A 17,942-nucleotide genomic window follows, 5' to 3' on the forward strand; every position below is an offset into this window, starting at 1 on the left:
CCCCCCACCTCCCCCAATGAAGGCTCACGTGAGTCAGGTGGCACCTCCAACACCCCCGCCCCCGCCTCCTGGCCCCGTACCCCTCCCTCCCCAGGCTCCCCCCAAGCCTCTAGTGACCATCCCCGCCCCAGCCAGCACCAAGGCTGTGCCCCCTGTAGCGACACCAGCTGCACCACCTACTCCTACTCCTCCAGTCCCCCCTGCGAAGAAGCAGCCAGTTTTCCCCATTGCTCACATTCCCCCCTCTCCCCCTGCTCCTCCTGGCCCAGTCCCCCCACCCACCTTGCCCAAGCAGCAGAGCTTCTGTGCGAAGCCTCCGCCCTCTCCCCTGTCCCCCGTGCCCTCGGTGGTGAAGCAGATGGCCAGTCAGTTCCCCCCCCCTCCAACGCCCCCTCCCCTGGAGTCGCAGCCCTTGAAGCCCCTCCCAGCCAACTTGGCCCCACAGTCCCCTCCTGCTGTGAAGGCCAAGCCCAAGTGGCAGCCCAGCTCTGTCCCCGCCCCTTCCCCAGATTTCCCTCCTCCTCCTCCTGAGAGCAGCCTGGTATTTCCTCCCCCTCCTCCTCCCCCACCACCGTCACCACCTGCCCCAGCCCCAGCCCCTCCGCCACCTCCGCCGCCACCACCTGCCACGCCCAAAGCCTCTCCCGCTGCTGACAGAAGTGGATCTCCGTGCAAAAAGACCAGTAAGACTTCTAGCCCTGGGGCAAAGAAACCGCCCCCCACCCCCCAGCGAAACTCCAGCATCAAGTCCAGCAGCTGTGCAGAGCACCCTGAGCCTAAGCGGCCCTCGGTAGACAGCCTGGTCAGCAAGTTTGCATCCCCCGCGGAACCCTCAGGGTCCCCCAGCAAGGAGACCCCACCGCCTCCTACGGCACCCCCGAAACCTGGAAAGCTGAACCTCTCCGGCGTCAGCCTCCCCGGCGTCCTCCAGCAAGGGGGTGTGTCAGCAAAGGTGTCTGCTTTGAGCGGACGCGGCAAGGACTCGCGGGCAGAGTTCCCTTCTCCTCCCTCCGATTCTGACTTCCCACCCCCTCCGCCTGAAACGGAGCTTCCTCTGCCCCCCGTGGAGATTCCGCCCGTGTTCTCGGGAAACACCTCTCCCAAGGTGGCAGTTGTCAATCCTCAGCCACAGCCGTGGTCCAAGGCGTCGGTGAGGAAGGCCCCTCCGCCCACGCGGCCCAAGCGCAACGACAGCACGCGCCTCACCCAGGCGGAGCTCGCCGAGCCGCCGGCCCCGGCCCCCGCCGCGCCGCAAGTGCCCACCTCTCCCAAATCCAGCCTTAGTGTCCAGCCCGGGTTCCTGGCCGACCTCAACCGGACACTGCAGCGGAAGTCCATCACCCGGCACGGCTCGCTCTCCTCCTCCCGCATGTCCAGAGCAGAGCCCACGGCCACCATGGATGATATGGCTCTGCCGCCGCCGCCCCCCGAGCTGCTTTCTGAGCAGCAGAAAGCCGGCTTCGGAGGCAGCCACATATCGGGCTATGCGACGCTGCGGAGAGGACCCCCTCCCGCGCCCCCCAAGAGAGACCAGAACACCAAGCTCTCCAGGGACTGGTAGCCACCATAGGACTTTATTTTCATGGGATCTGTAATCAGTTCTACAATCAGCTCGCCTGGTCGCTCGAGTCCAGGTGTTCAGAGCCTCCTGGTATGTTGTAATTCAGGTAGTGTCCGGCTGTGTGTGTGGATGTCTATATATATGTATACATACGTGTGTATATGTATATATATAGCTGAGAATGAGCCTATTTATTCCTTTCCTCTCCTAACCTGAAGATGAGCTCTGTGTATTTGGGGTGGAAGCGGCATGTATGCGGTCTCACTTATCATGTGGGTTGGAGCGGTATTTTTAAGTCTGTCCATGTGCGGCCTCTCTGTGCATGTTTTATATTATATATTAAGGACTAGGTGTATAATGTGCTGTTTCTCAGTTTGAGATGACAACCGGAGTACTTGGTGCATTGATGGGGCTTTTGTGTTTCGTCTTTTCCCGTTGGCTGAGCTAGAACTGCTTGACCCACACTTCATTGCTACACCTAAGGGGGCACTTGGAGTCCATCTCGGCTTCATAAAAGGTAACTGGTGCCGTCGGGACTTCTCAGACACTGTACGTAGTTGTGTGTGGAGGGTAAACCCGTGGCGCCTCGAAGCCACCCAGGTGCGGTGCGGTGCTGCTGCAGTGATCCCACCCGACCCAGGCCGCGTCCCGTCACAGGTAGGCTCTGTGCCTGCCAACCGGGATAACTTGGCTACAAGCCTGGATAGCTCTTCTGCACTGTCAGAATCCTTTTCATCAGCTTTGTGAAAACTTCAAGCTTGGCTTCGTGATCTTTGCTTTGTTGTAAAAAAAAAATCTGACACATTACCCCTGGAATGCTCTGCCCCACATGTCTTGGGTCACCAGTAACTTAGTGTGTGCTTTAGGTAGATGTTGATAATAGATACCTGTAGACAATTGCTGTTATCAATATATACATCCTGTGCCCAGTATGGTGCCATCAGTATGAAGAAAAAATCACCTTCAAAGAAAAGCATCTTTGTGTGTGTATTGCTCTTGAAGGATGAGTGACTGGAAAAGTTGGCCACTGTGCAATCAAAAGGACTTATTTTGACGTATGGGACTGACTCTACAGAGGGAAGTTTTGAATTTCCACCATCATGACAGACTACAGGATCCTGGCTTATTAGCCTTATTGCTGGGTGTTCTAATAAGAGTGATGTAGTCTAAATACCGTAAGTGACATTATCTGTGCCATGTCACATGAAATCACTGCTCTAATGACAACTATTTCTATGTTTCACAACACTATATGCTTTTTCCCCGTGTAATTTTCCCTTGGTGTGTAAGAGGAAGTGTAGCCTCATCAGTTTATGATGGTAGATTGACCATCAAGAAAAAACACCATGTCAGACACTGCTCTTAAACAAGGGAATCAAAACCAGTCATCCCAGCAATAAGTGAGCACATCTTCATGAAAGCCTGTGCCTGTTGGACGGACTACCACAGCAAACTGCAGAGAGCTCTGGCGGCGTCCCACAGGGGACTGCCGGTACAGTGGGGCAGAGAGTAATTCAAGGATAAGCAAAAGTTGTATTGTGTACACAAGGCAAAGTAAGCTGCAAGGCAGTGTTGCAGCACAGAGAAAGGAACTGGCCCCCTCTCCTTGACGGGAGTGGAGTCATTTGGCTATAGAGCAATAAGTAAATATATATACCATTGTGCATTTTTAAAGCCCTTCTTCAAAATATTTTTCATTCGTTCACAAATGTCCGTTTTCAATAAGCTTCTGAAGTGACGCTTAATGCATCTGCATTGTCCATTTAAGCATGTACCGCCTGGGTAACATTTGAGTACAGATTGCCAAACTCCACTGTAATTCATGAGTGAAGTTACGTCTCATAGTCTCTCCCTGCAGCTTTATATTGCGGTTGTTAAGAATGAACTCAGTGATTCATAATCCTCACTGGAGCTTGTGCTTGCAGAGGTCTTTTTTTTAGTGAAAGGGAAACTATGACAGTGTACCCTCAATCTTCCGTCACCCATGATTAGAACCCTAAGATACAGACTTTGGTTTTTTCAGCATGGGGTTTCCTGGAAATTCTTGCTTGTCAGTCCTGATAATGGCCATCCTGTACTGATGTTTCTAATGAGTCATTTTCCTGAAAGACCAGACCTATTTAAAACCAGGAACATCAAGAGAGTAGGGCCAGAGCCACTCTTGACCTAATGACAGACTGTCTTTTTAACTTAATTGACTTTTTTTTAATGTATAAAAATCAAAAAACCAAAATGATAGATTCTCTAAGTGGATTTTTTTTTTAATTTGGATTTTTATTAGGCATGTAGTTTGGGGGATGGGGTGGGACAAGACTTATTTTTATAACTGTTCTTTTTCTCTGGTATGTTCATGGAAAATACCTACCTGCCAGACGACACTAGTACTGTGCCTTCCTTCACTGCCTGCTGCTCAGCAGCTCTAACCCCGGCATGGCTTCTTCAAGTCAAAGAAGAATATGTGGACAGTGTCTCTGTACTGAAAGATGAACAGCATAGATGAAATCATCCTGCTATGGATGGAGGCAGTGCAAACAGGTGCCTAAGGGAGCTAGTGACACCCTTCACTTTTCCCATCATTTCCAAATTTGATCACCCTACTGTACTTAAGTCTTGGCACCAACTCTGAAAGGCAGCAGGTTTATGCTCAGTAAAATAACTGATACTAGGCTCATTGGTAGTAATGTTAGACCAGTCTATACTGAAATGTTGTCAGCTTGGCTTTTACTACTTAGACGGTTTTTTCTTAGCTGCTAAAACTCTCACTTGGGAAAAGTAACTCTTCAGGTTTTTACACCTACCCTCTTAGCTTTAAGCTGGACTTTTTCAATTCCTGAGAACTGACTTTTTAAAATGGGAAATAATTTTCATCAGAAAATTTGGAAGTTCAGTCTCAAAGTAACAGATACAACGGTGTTTTACAGTCCTCTAAGGAGCTCTTGCCTACTGATGGTGGATTCAGTCTCCCTGTGATACAAGGTTACGTGCCACTGAAAGCAATACCAAGTTTATCAAGAAAGACAAAATTGGGGGATCGTGGATAACCATCCCGTCAGAAGGACAGCTCTGAAGTAAAGGTTAGTGGGAGTACAACTGCCATGAGCTTGTGCTGAGGACAGGTTATAAATGGTCTGGAAACAACAGAAGAACCCTTAAAAGCTAGTTTGTTACAAACAGGTGATTTTCAGTAATCTTTTTACTATTACAAAATTTTTCCTTGTAAGATAACTTGGATTTATGCACTTAATGAGACAGTATCTATTTTCTAAATTACCACTATAGATTGCAAATGCCTTCTGGCACTGAGTTTTGTGTTTGTACACTTTATGTCACTGGTAAGAGATGGGTTACCCCTTAGCCTGTAGGAATGTGACTCCTCACAAAGCTGAGACTCAATCCGCAGAGATGCAAGAAAACTAAATATTCCACACCTTACCAGTCTGCAAACCAAACAGTGCTTGGTTCGTATTTGTGCCCGTAGGAGGGTCTAAGGGTAACAGAAATCTGAAACATAGCTGTAGACTTAAGCAAAACATAAACATGTGATGGGGGTGGGGGGGAATCTCCAGTTGCTTTGCTCTTTGCTTTGTTGAAGTAATCAACCATTTAAAAGACAAAACAGTATCTGCTCTAATCCCCAGTGCCTTGAACGCTTGGAGGAATAGCATTAAAAACACACAAACTTTTGAGGTGCTAAGGAGAGAAGGAAATGTCTCTCATTAGGGCAGAAACGGTGACTGGCTTACAGGAAGGAAATGGCTTCATCTACCTACCTGGAGTCTGGCTACTTTCTACCAAAGACATTTAGAAAAGTGAGTCCAGTCAGGGTGGAGGTGACTTCTGTGTGTGCAAAGGTGGCTGGGTGTAGACATGAGTGTGTTGATCGTGGATATATTAACCAAGCTCATGATTGCTGAAACCTCAACCTCTTCTTAGGCAGAACATGCTTTTGTGCCACTTGAAAAAAATCTTTTCATTTTGGGAATTGTCCATTGTTAGATTGTAACCTAATACCAAAAACTGCCATTTTTTTTTCATGATCCCACCTCTTCACTAACTTGTAAATAATCCTAACTGGAATGTTTCTGATGATTTTGCTTACTTTTATTAGCCACTAGTGAATTCCTTTTATAGAAATGTACATTAAAATACATTATTGTGCTAACTGTTGTAAAAACACTTACTGTGTAGAAAAATTGCACATATATTTAATTGGGATTCAGTCTTCCCATTTCTGTAAAAAAATCTGACATTGACTCTTAGGCTGTGGGAACTTTGTCATCAATAAAGATACAATGTAGTAATATACTTTTTTAAAAGCATGAAAAGGCAAAATAACTGCATTATAAATTACTCAGTAGAGGACATTCAAATGATTATGAAGAGTTTGGTAAAAATGAAGTTACTTCTTTCCTTTTGCTGTTTTTTTCGTTCCTGTTCAAATGTTTGCTCATTTCATATGTGCCTTGCTCCCCGATTGTGCAAACCTATATATAGATATAAATATATATATATAGCTATATATAGATATATGAGAGAGATATATTCCATACTACTGATGTTTTTGTTCTACTGCTGGATTAAGTTATATTCCAAGTCATTCTTGTCAGTAAACTATTGTATTAGCACAGCAGTCAGTGTGAATTTTTCAGTTACATTTTTATGTCACCTCACACAATCCTTAATAAAAAAGTAGAATTTCATTTAAACGTGGGGACTTTACTTGGAGCACGACAGCTAAGAACCTACCTAATTTTGCTGTTTGTTGGCAGTATCTAAACACTTAAGTTTTTTTGTTTCAAGGCTTTAATATCAGAACATGTATTCATCAAACTACAGTAAAAGAAGCGCTCCTTCACTCACCGTCTGTCATATCTGCCTCTGTTTGGCTGCAGAGGAAGAAGTGTACAGTAAAAGCAGGCTGTGAAGACAACAGAACCACAGAGCATTGCAACCAGCTGTATCACTCCAGAATAGCGACAAGTTGGATACTAAACTTTGAGACTACGTTTATCAGGGCTTGCATTTCTTAATCAAACTACACAGCCCCTTCTCTTGGAAATACTTAAAAATGTTAGTGGAGTATTCCTCAGATTTCCTTTATCACAAAACTATATATATAGTATATAGAGTACATAAACACATTATTCACAAGACACTTTAATATACTTTGTGGGATTTTATTTAGGTCAAGTTCGTAGTACACTGCAACAATTCAACAATGCCAAATACAATTCCAAAATTAAAAAACGTTCCCCCCCACTCATCTGGAGGTGGCACACAAAAACATCACTGGCAACAAACTGCTCCCTCAAGTTTCCCTGCACTCAACTCATAATACCACACCTCCCGTTGGGGGCTTAAAGTACAACTGGCCAGGTCAGAAATTGTTAAAAGATGTATGGACACAATATGATAAAAACTGCTTTTCCATAGAATTGTGAGGTTGCAAAAAACATCTGTTTTAATGTGAAAATAAGTTTTGCTTTTTACAAAAACCTTAAAGATATTTTAGCAAGGATCATTTATACACAGCTAGGCCCTGTCATTTCATGATTCAATTTTGAGATTCACAATAAGAAACTTAAGATGAGCATAATGCCTTTGAGCTGTTTTATAAGGGCTTGGGCTTGTTGCTGTGCTCCTACCAGTTGCTGAATGTTTATGCTACATGCACTGTATTGAAAAGACCATTTGTACTTAAGTGGTTTCAGAAGTTAAAATATTTTTCACTAAAATTACACTTACTATGCTCCTTTAAGAAGTCTGAATACTTTTAAGGTGTTTACTGTAACATGGCACAGCTTTTCAAGTATCGTCCTGAAGACATCAATCAAGTAGAACTCTTAAAAGACAAAGCACATTCAATTAACACAACTGCAGAAAGAAGACCGGCCTGCGTTGCACCAGGGACTCCACTAGCTGTTAATCTGAAATGAAATACCTATCTTCATCAATAAAATGAAAAGAATTTCAAAAATCATCTAGCTCTAAAATTCTGTAATTTCATGTAAAGTTAATCATCACCTTAACACAAACCAGGAGTTCTTGGCCAAAGATGGTCAAAAGTGAACTGGTGGAAAGTAATTCAGATCCCCATTATTTTCAAAGATTTGACAGTAACCTGCCCATTCCTCCATGCAAACCCTTTTCAAGGGGAAAGGTGGCCTTCAGGACATGGCTTACATTCTCCACCAAGGAGAAAGTTAATTAAAAACAAAACAGTTCTTACTGCAGAAAGATCACCTGCTAAAAAGAAAATAAACACAAAAGATAAAAGCAAACGACCATCATTTTGATACAACTCAAGCAGAAAAATCTTTAATCAACATAAGACTGCTAATGAGCACAGATACATTACAGATAACTACTAAAAATGCATGAAAACATTCTAGCTGGGTGGAAAATAGCAGCAGGAGGGGGAAACATGGGATAAAAATGTCTCACCCCATCTACTGATTTGGGAACAGTAAAAACAGGTGCTTGCTAAACCTAGGATGGGGAGGGCTAGCAGAAAGATGGAAAATACTGAGAAAGACATTCAAATATCTCTTCCAAATAAGGGAAAGGGATGGACATAAGTCAAAAATAATTACTTAGAGGGTGGAAAAGATCCCCTCAAGGTTTCCTGTATTGAAATAAAATGGCTGCTTGCTGGTCAGCAGGTTTTAGACTGGATCATCTTTGCTGCCTTTTATATAGCACATAGATTTCTGTGTTTACTTGGAACTTCTACTAACATCTTGTAATTTATAAAAAAAAAGGGGGGGAATTCACAAACAAAAAAAATAGTATCCTCACAGACTATTAATTGCATGCAATCTATGAAATATTACATATATTAAGTCTCTAGTTAGTGTAGGCCTGGCCCATCATTACATATATCCCCTCCAAGACAACATACACAATTCAGAATTTTAAAGTATTCAGAAAATCAAACAGGTATCTTTAAAAACAAAAATTATACCCACATTACACTAAATAATATGGGAAGAAAACAGCTGACCCACAGGCCCCTGCTGGGGACTGTTAAGTACAAAGACCTTCCCAGGTGTCTTCTTCACATTCCTGGATTCAGCAAGCCCAGGGGGCCAGCTCACTGACACCAAAGTTTTACAATTGTCTCCTGTAGCTGTTAGCTGTGGGGACTATTTGTGAGATCTCAAAATAAACTACCTTATTAATCCACTAAACTTTCTTAGTAAAAAGTTACTTAAATAATTGGGTCACCTGTTTTACAACTCTACCAAGCCATACACTAACTAGGTGGAAACTACCTAAGTGTGTTCTGTGTTGGTTCATATGAAGGCTCACTGAGCACTGACAGCTACTACTTTGAAGGAAACAGGAATAAAAGGTAACCAATGACCTAACAAAAGTGTAAAGTCGAACGTCACCTGGAGGCAAGTTAATGAAAGCTAATGTGTTGGAGAAACCAAAGCAAACTGCTAACTTACAATGGCAGGGGAGGGAGTTGGAAACAAGACAAGGACCTCATAAGGTAAGACTGTACATATCTCTGTTGATGATACTAACTCTCAGCTTTCAGATTCACAAAGGGAATATTCTGCCTACATCAACTTCCCTCATACACTGCTATACCTGTTCATCTTTCCATCTTGTTCCCCTATCTGCACCATCATGCCCGAGGCCCACCATTGGAATACATGCATTTTTCTGTCCCCTTTACCCCTGCTCAGGAAGTTACCTGGCAAAGCTCTCTTCTGGCCAACTCACTGGAAAGCAGGAAAAACTCAGGACAGTTTGGGGCCTGACCTTGAGCTGAATGCTCCTCACAGTGTTGACCTGCTGAGTATCAAGAACCCCTGGATTTTAATATTCCTTCTATCAAATATAGAAATGATTAAAGTCATCCTCCTAACAGACGCCACTGGATCTGAAACTGTTAAGTGTACAGATTAAAAAAAAAAATTTTCAAACTAAAACAAATGTTTATAAGGATGGGTTAGTAGTTGGCCTTATTCTACTATACTTAGTCTGTGATACAGGTTTCAAATTTTCACCAGGAGTAGCTACTCCATAGGGCAGTTACACAAAATCAGGAGAACATTACTTTTTATAGAATTAAGTGATTAAACAGCTAACCATGTGGCCATTAATAACATTCAGGAAGTACAGTAGCAACCCTTTCATTCCCAGAGACCATCAAGAGACATGAAATTAACTATTAAAAAAAAAACACTATTTTCCTAAATAGTGAAATGAAGATTTTCTAAACAGTGAAATGAAGAAACAGTTGGTCTGACCTCCAAGATCCTACTCCTCAAAACAGCATCTATGGCAAGGATTTAGGATGCCTGTCTGAGCAGGACATTTCTAAAGGTCAGTATCTTCAAAACCTTAGGAATCTTCGTGTCTAGCTTTGTGTGGCTCCTTGAACATGTAACCAGCCTACCACACTCACACACCTGGATACACTGGCCACTATGGCAATGCAGACTCATGCAGCAGCAGCACGTTAAAATCAAACTGGCAACTGTTAAAACACCCTCAGAATGTTTGAGACTCACATTTCATCAGCCTCATAATCCGCAAACTGAGAAACATGAAGGGATGCAAGTCAGTTCAGCATTAACTCTTCTGGTGCACTTTAGTGCTGAGAAAATGCAGAATTTACAGCATTAAAGAAGAAATATGCCATCCGAAACAGTTATAAAAAGGGTTAAGTATGATTTTTAAATATCAGTCCCCTCCTCACACAACTGGAAGAAAGTGGAGCTGGGGTACACACTTGACCGAGAGGCTAACCCCTTCGCACAGGCACTGAAAACATCCAATGCCACAGGTTCTGCAGGAGGAGAAATCCCAAGAGTGTACAGTATTCCTGAGAAAGATCCCAGATGCTTTTCTGAATCAGTATTAACCTGATTCGTTTCACATAGGTATGCTCTGACATTCAAAAATGCTCACTTTATTTCAATCCAGACAGCTCAGCGTAGTACAAGTGAAGGCAGCAAGTTCCATTTATCCAGCCTCGGCTTGCTTTTTGTTTAATACTGGGGGATAAACCAAAAACTTAAGTAGTTTTTATCATTTGTATCCTTCATTCATTTCATTGGAGGGGGAATCCCCAGGGCCTTTTCATAATCTGGGAAGACCTGACTATTCTGGGAGGGAAATAGAGCCCTGCTGAGTATTACTCAGAATAATGCATGATAGACTCAACGTAATTCCCAGGAAAGAGCCCAGTCACTCCATTCATAACGCCCTCATACCAACCATCGTCATTCTTCTTGATGACATAAATAATGGCTCCTTCCTGAAAGGACAGCTCATCTTCCTTGTCTTTTGTATAATCATAAATTGCCACAACTAGAGAAAGGGGGGGGAAAAAGGATGTGAAAAAGAATAACATTCCTAGAAAGAATCAATGAGGTAAATAGTATTTCTTCCCTATTTCTTGCAGTACTCTGAAACACAAGAGACCCCCACATAAATTCTTTTTTCTAATACTCAGCCCCTAAGTAATGGACCCTATCTTGAGAGGTTAGGTTCAAAAATCTCTAAATGACAAGAAATCACATTTAGTCAAACTTACCCTTACACAGTCCATGAGGAAATGCCTCATTGAAGACAGAGATTTCCATAACATAACTTTTTTAGAGAAAAATTATCTTTGAAGCACCATGACTATATTGTGTAAAAAAAAATATGTATCTGAACAGAATTACACTGTACAGCAGGATACACTGAGAGGCCAATGAGGACATAAGCTACACTAGTAGCTTATGTAGTAGTAGGTTAAGGAGTAGTAGGTTCTGCTGCCTCCTTTCACCTTGAAGTTTGTGCCTATTCATTGATGAGAATAGTATTTGAATTCCCACAAGTTCTATGTGTGACTGGAGAAACATGCTGCATCATGCTACCATATTAACATAATCACTAACAAAAACAAAAATGTTAAGAAAAATCAACATAAATGTTCCTATCTCCTGTGACTTTCATTCCTTAAATAACTTGGTAGCTGGGACCTTTCAACAATGTCAGAGACAGTCCATGGTCCTAAATGTATCTACCTTAATAATTCAGTTAGACCGGGACACTATAACTTAGTCAAATCCACCTGAAAAATAAATTTTTTTAAGATTTATTTGTTTATGCATACAGAACTGGAGAACAGGCCAAAGGAGTGGGGACTGTGAGAGGATTCACCAGAGACAGAGTGGGGAGCAAAACAGGCCAACTGATGAAGTACACTGCTGAGGGGAGCAGCGGGCGGGTCAGGTCTGCCACGCCATGTGGTCACCTCCAGGGCAGGTGGGAATCGAACTCATGCTGCAGTGGCTTTAGCTTCTTAGTGCTGGGCTTTAACTCACTGCGCCACCAGGGGGGGCCCCCCCCCCCTTTTTTTTTTAAATGGGAAGATCTTCTCTTTTATACACCGAACTTCTCTCAAAAATTCCATGAAACTATCTCCAACTTGATGGAAAACATTCTTTGTTTCTTACAACAACCTTAATCTTCATATAAGTAAGAAACAAAAACCACAATAGGGCTTGTGAAATACAGTGCAACTTGCCCCATTTGTGTTGTCCGGCTGCTTTCTTAAGTGTTTACCACTATAATGTCATTAAGGGTGCTCAGGAAGTGTTTAATGTGGATTTCTCAAAATATAACTAAACATTTAAACACAATTAAGTATAATTACATGACACAGAAACTTAACTGCAAGAGAATACAAGAAATACATTTAGCATTTCTAGTCAAACTACTGTATTTTTAGCTTTTTAAAGAAGATAACATTCTTGATGCTTATAGAAATACAAACAAATCCACCAAAAGTAATGCTGAAGAGAATATCCTAATGCTGAAGAGACTATCCTCAAGTTCTGTTAACTTTACCTAAGATGCTAGTCTAAGTGCTTCATCATTACAGACAGGGCCCCACCCCCGTGCAGCGTGTGTGAACTGGTGCACCTGTATGCTAGAAGCATCTGAAGAGCTAAGCAATACGAGTGACAGGTTTTATAGACCCTTCCTAATTCTCAACTTTTTTACATAGTGCTACCTAAAACTGAGCTGCTTGAGAGAATGAAAGTTAGTTTGTAATACCCAGTCTCATACAATGAACTCCATTTCAGTCAGCCATTAGTTATGTTATTTCCTGTGACCTGTCTAATGTTTAAAAAAGTACAGTGGTGCACTATCATAAAGTAGAAAACACTGCGTGTCAAAGAGCATTAAGAAAGAGTCCACTAACCTAAATGTTTTGCAAGTTAAGTGATTCTCACTACCTTGATTTGAAAAAAATCTAATAAAGACTTTTATGTTGTAGTTATAGCCGATCACAAAACATGACCTTTAAGAACATTACTTGACTTTCTATAACTCTGCCATTTCCATCTATTTATGTGAACAAGGTTTCCAGAACCACTGCCTCAGCTGACGCCTTCATCTACTGCTCAGAAATGTATCCAACCTCATTTTCCCAACACCGATTTTTCTTCCTTTCAAATGCACTCTATGCTATTATTGAGTATATTTTAAAAATTTAAGGTACAAGTATATGGAAATTTAACAAGTTGCTCAAAAAAATCACCATTCCCTTCTACATCACATTTTTTAAAAAGAACATTGCAAATGCTTCTTCAAGGTATTCAAGGCCTCTTACCACTATTTACAACTGACTTCCCCTCCCTGCATTCCTAGCCAGCTCAGTCTCTCCCTACAACCCGCCTGTATCTTCTCAAAGGACATTATTCACCATGCCCTAAATTGTCAAGCTTGTTTACTCAGAGGATTCCCTCTGCTTGGATGGCCCCTTCCTATCAATCTTCCCTGCCTGAGAAACTCCTTTTTATCACTCAAATACACCACAAATGCCATGTCCTCTGAGAAGCTTTTGCAATCCAGAGATAGAATCAGCAACACTATTGGAGCATCCACACTGATTTTTACAGATACAAAGATAAAAAACATGAAGGACAATCATAGTCTTAGTCCAGGAACAGTTAATGAATTACTAATGTGGACTGATATCAAAAATATACAAAGAACTCATACAACTCAACAAAAAGAAAATAACCCAATAAGAAATGGGCAGAATTATTGTGCTATTTTACTGTATACTATGACATACTAAAAATTATTATTGTTTTTACCTGAACCTGGAATAAATACTAATTTTTTTAAAAAAATAAAGGACAAAAGAGCTAAACAGACACTTCTCCAAAGACTCAGAGCGAGCAAACAGGCATATGACAAAAATGTGCTTCATCACTTACTGGGGAAGCATAAATCAAAACCACAAAGAGATATCACCTCATCCTGGTGAAAATGACCTACAGAAACATTAAGAGCTGGCAAGGGTGTGGAGTGAAGGAAGCCCCCTGCCCAGCTGGTTGTAATGTAGACTGGTCCAGCCCTTATGGAAAGCAGGATGAAGATAATCTCAAAAGATTAAAAAGATCTGCCATAAAATCCACTAAGTCCACCCCTAGGCACCTACCTGAAAAATTAAATACTAACCCAAAAAGGAACATCCACTCCCATGTCTACTGCAGCACTAGTTACAACAGCCAAACTAGGAAAACAACCTAAGTACCCTAAAACAGAGGAGTAGATCAGGGTGGCTTGGCTTATATACACTATGGAATATTACTCAGCAATCAAAACATATACTCTTGCCATCTGCAGCAACAGGGATGAAGTGGGAAGGGGTTATGTGAAGTAAGCCAGAAGGAGAAAGAGAAGTGCCAGATGGTCCCTTGAACCAAACTGTGGGTCAGATAACAACAAACCCTTGAAAGCAGACTATAGAACTGAACCACACAAGGTAGAAGATAAAAAATAGGTACTGACAAGTAAATACAAGTTTTCTAGGAAAAATTTCATGCTAGTAAAACTGCAATAAAGATTCAATACTAGGTGAGCCAAAACACAAACTAAAGATGATGATTAAGATTGTGGGCTCTAGGCTCTCCCTGGTGGCCAACAGGTTAAAGCACTGCATGCTGAAGCTCTGCAAAGCACAGTACTGCAGCATGAGTTCGATCCCCAGCCAGGGAGCTGACCCACATGGCGTGGCAGACCTCCTCTGACCCACCCGCTGCTCCACTCAGCAGTGTACTTTGTCAATCTGCCTGTTCTGCTCCCCACTCTGTCTGTGGTGAATCCACTCACCCACCACACCTCTAGCCTGTACCCCAGTTCTGTAAGCATAAATAAATAAATCTTAAAAAAAAAAAAAAAAAGAAGAAGAAGAAGAAGAATGTGCGCTCTGGAGTTACAGCTATCTAAATCAAATCCCACCTCTACCATTTGTAAGTTTCCAGAATAGACAGGTTGCCTAAGCTTCTTTTTACTTGACTGTATAATAGGCATTAAATAGTGGTCAACAACTCAAAGCAGGGTAAATCAGACTACCACTGCTCTATCTTGAACAAAAGTAAAAGTCCACAATTTTTTAATATAAGTTCTGCAGGTAATTCTAATATAGTAAGTTTTGAGACCCAGTAACTTAATACCTTTGATTTCCTAAACCGAAAATTTCCTTCCAGAAAGCAAACACTTTTTTCCTGAGCTAATTAATAAGATTAATTAGTGCCATGTCATTGGTTAGCCAATGTATTAAGATAAATTTTTCATTAAAAGAAATGCCCAATACTACTTTATAAAGAAACTAATATTATTCTTTGGAAGTTTCATACAGAGACAATTAAATAACTCAGATACCAAGGAAGAATACTTTGAAACATGCGGTAGGAAAAATTAATACGTTAGAAAAATTCTCTTCGTGAGGCATTCCAGGAAAAATCTCTTTTTAAATTTTGTCTTACAGAAATCATTTATTTAAAAAAAAAAAAAAAAGTTGAATAGGAATAATACATAACCATCAATAAAAAATCAGTCACAGAAATTTAGTCATGGGCCCTCCTGGGCTCAACAGGTTAAAGAGCAGCACTGTGAAGCTATCTATAGCACTGCAGCATGAGTTCCATCCCTGGTGAAGGGGGTGACCTACATGGTGTGACTCACCCACCTCTCCTGGCCCACCCGCTCCCCTCAGCAATGTATTTCAGTACATCTGCTTGTTCTTCCCCCACTCTGTCTCCAGTGAATCCTCTCACCCGCTCCCCCCACCTCTGGTCTGTATCACAGTTCTTGTGTGCATAAAAATCTTTAAAAAAAAAAAGTTTAGTCATGTAACTTGCAAAATAAGGAATCTTGTAAACTAAATAAGAACACAGAGGTATATACGCAAATCTTTGCTTCTCAGTAGAAAAACAAGATTCTCTTCAATACCACTAAATTTCATTTCTAGCTCTCCCTGGTGGCACAATGGGTTAAAGCACCGCATTATAAAACTCAACAAAGCCACTGCAGTACAAGTTCAATCCCCCGCCAGGAAACTGATCCACATGGAGTGGCAGACCTCTCCTGACCCACCCGCTGCTCCCCTCAGCATGTATTTCAGTACATCTGCCTGTTGTGCTCCCCACTCTGTCTCGAGTGAATCTTCTCATCCACCACACCTCTAGCCTGTACCCCAGTTCTGTAAGAATAAATACATCTTAAAAAAAAAATTTTCATTTCTATGTAGCAGTTTCTTCCCAATCCTCCAAAATCCCTCTGAAACTTACCCTTTTCCAAGTAAGATCTTGGGGCCCATGGTGGGTCTTCTTCAGCATAAGGATCACTATACTCAACCACAGCAGCTTCCTCCTCTTCATAATCTTCGGGGGGAGGTGGTGGAGGAGGGGATTCATCAAACACTGGTTCTTCCACAGGTGGTGGTGGAGGTGGTGTATCTGAAACTAAGAATATATCAAGCTGATAACAAAACTCACATTATGCAAAGTTCAGTATTTCCTATTCAAGCTTCTACACTCATGTAATATGAACCCAGACTTGAAAATAATCTTCCAAATACTGAGTGGGCAAGAGAAACCTCCCTACCAACTATAATGTCCCAAGTCTCCAAACAGGACTTTCTCCTTCACTTGGGTTAATCTTCATAATGTTGAATAGTTCAGCAAAAATTATTTTTAATTGAACCTATTTAGGTTAATGCACAATCCTCTCTTTTAGAAAGATCAATACAATACAGATCACTATACAGTATATCCAAGCAGGAATGATTGTCAGAAATATTAATAATCTTGACATTTATATTTAATTTATAAACACAGCAAGTCCATTAAACAAGTCACATTGTAATAATTTACATTTCTCTCAAATTTTTTTAAAATAGCATTTTACCAAATTAATAGGAAAATGCCACAAATTTGGGTAACTTCACCTACGAGAAGTCAGTTTTATTATAATTTGAGGGTGGGAGTTATATACAGAATTTCATGATTCAGACAGATTATAATCCAAATTTTCTTCTAGTTAAGTACCCAACCCGATTAAAAGTACTTAAAACATGTACCTAGAAATTTGCTTTTTACAGCTCAAGTATCAATAAATAGTAATATCTAAAAATTATCCCACTTTAGGGAACTCAAGCTTTGAAAATGTTTAGTACACACATAGCATAGTTCAACAACATAAACATACCAAAGTCATGGAAATAAATGAAACTTTTTATCAGTTGCCCAATTTTAACAAACAGCACTAATTCTTATTTATAAGGCATCAATACTATTTCCATGAAATTCACAGCCTACTAGCTGAATCAAGTGGAGTTTAGAAGACTGTTGATAGCTGGTGAGAATTACCCCTGTCAACATCATACTTTGTTCTATTCCAGTATTCCTCCCATCTGTTATATGCTCTGTACTTATCAACTCATGACTTCTAAAACTTTGCTCATTCAAATGTTCTTTTAGGTCTTATATAGAAGATATTAATAATGTGACTTTAGCAAATCTTTACATAATAAATAACACAGTTGGGGTAAGAATGTGTCCTATTTGCATTTATAAAGTTAGATTGACCTTAAACAACTGTGTAGAAACAGATCCAAAAGAACTCTGTCTTTCAAAACAATCACCTTGAGAAATTATATTACAATATTACTCAAAGATGCTGCTATTTTTACCTTTTCTTTTAACTGTCTCACAAGCAATTTAGTAAGATTAACATAAGCTACCATTTTTACTTCAAGTTTTCCAATTAATCAGCAAGTACTTTATAACACATCATTTTATTTAGCCTTTTATCTCACGAATTGATTTAATCCTCACTATGAATATGGAAACTGACTTTCCAAGATTTAGTAGTCTGATAGTAAGTGGAAGACCAGGAATTTGAACTTCAAAGCTACACTATTATGGCCTGAGAAATTCCATTACATTAAAGCCAGTTTTATTATTTTTTTATTCAACAAGTAACAACTGAAAACTTAACTACGGCTAGGTATTGTACGCTTGGCAGAAGGAACAGAGGAGATGGCCAAGTCATGAAACCAAGCTTTCAT

The 17,942-nt window shown here is 41.0% G+C and overlaps 2 protein-coding genes across 11 annotated transcripts in view; one reads left to right on the forward strand and one right to left on the reverse strand.

The window, feature by feature from the left end:
- The window catches only part of RAPH1 (Ras association (RalGDS/AF-6) and pleckstrin homology domains 1), a 50,044-nt gene extending 46,219 nt beyond the window's left edge, over positions 1–3,825 (forward strand). Inside the window, exon 14 of the mRNA XM_012725298.1 lies at positions 23–3,825. Within this exon, the coding sequence (XP_012580752.1) occupies positions 23–1,561 (1,539 nt within the window). The 3' untranslated portion in view covers positions 1,562–3,825. The remainder of the gene's footprint in view (positions 1–22) is intronic.
- A 939-nt stretch (positions 3,826–4,764) lies between these two features.
- ABI2 (abl-interactor 2) overlaps positions 4,765–17,942 on the reverse strand; it is a 76,100-nt gene continuing 62,922 nt past the window's right edge. For all 10 annotated transcript variants that reach the window (XM_012726729.1, XM_004674371.2, XM_004674369.2 and 7 more), the window contains 2 exons: positions 16,162–16,335; positions 4,765–10,891 (listed from right to left, as the gene is read on the reverse strand). In XM_012726729.1, coding sequence (XP_012582183.1) covers positions 10,716–10,891; positions 16,162–16,335 — 350 coding nt within the window. In that variant the 3' untranslated portion in view covers positions 4,765–10,715. The remainder of the gene's footprint in view (positions 10,892–16,161; positions 16,336–17,942) is intronic.

Source organism: Condylura cristata, unplaced genomic scaffold, assembly GCF_000260355.1.
Source record: "Condylura cristata isolate star-nosed mole 26May11 unplaced genomic scaffold, ConCri1.0 scaffold00002, whole genome shotgun sequence".
NCBI classification, from domain to species: domain Eukaryota; kingdom Metazoa; phylum Chordata; class Mammalia; order Eulipotyphla; family Talpidae; genus Condylura; species Condylura cristata.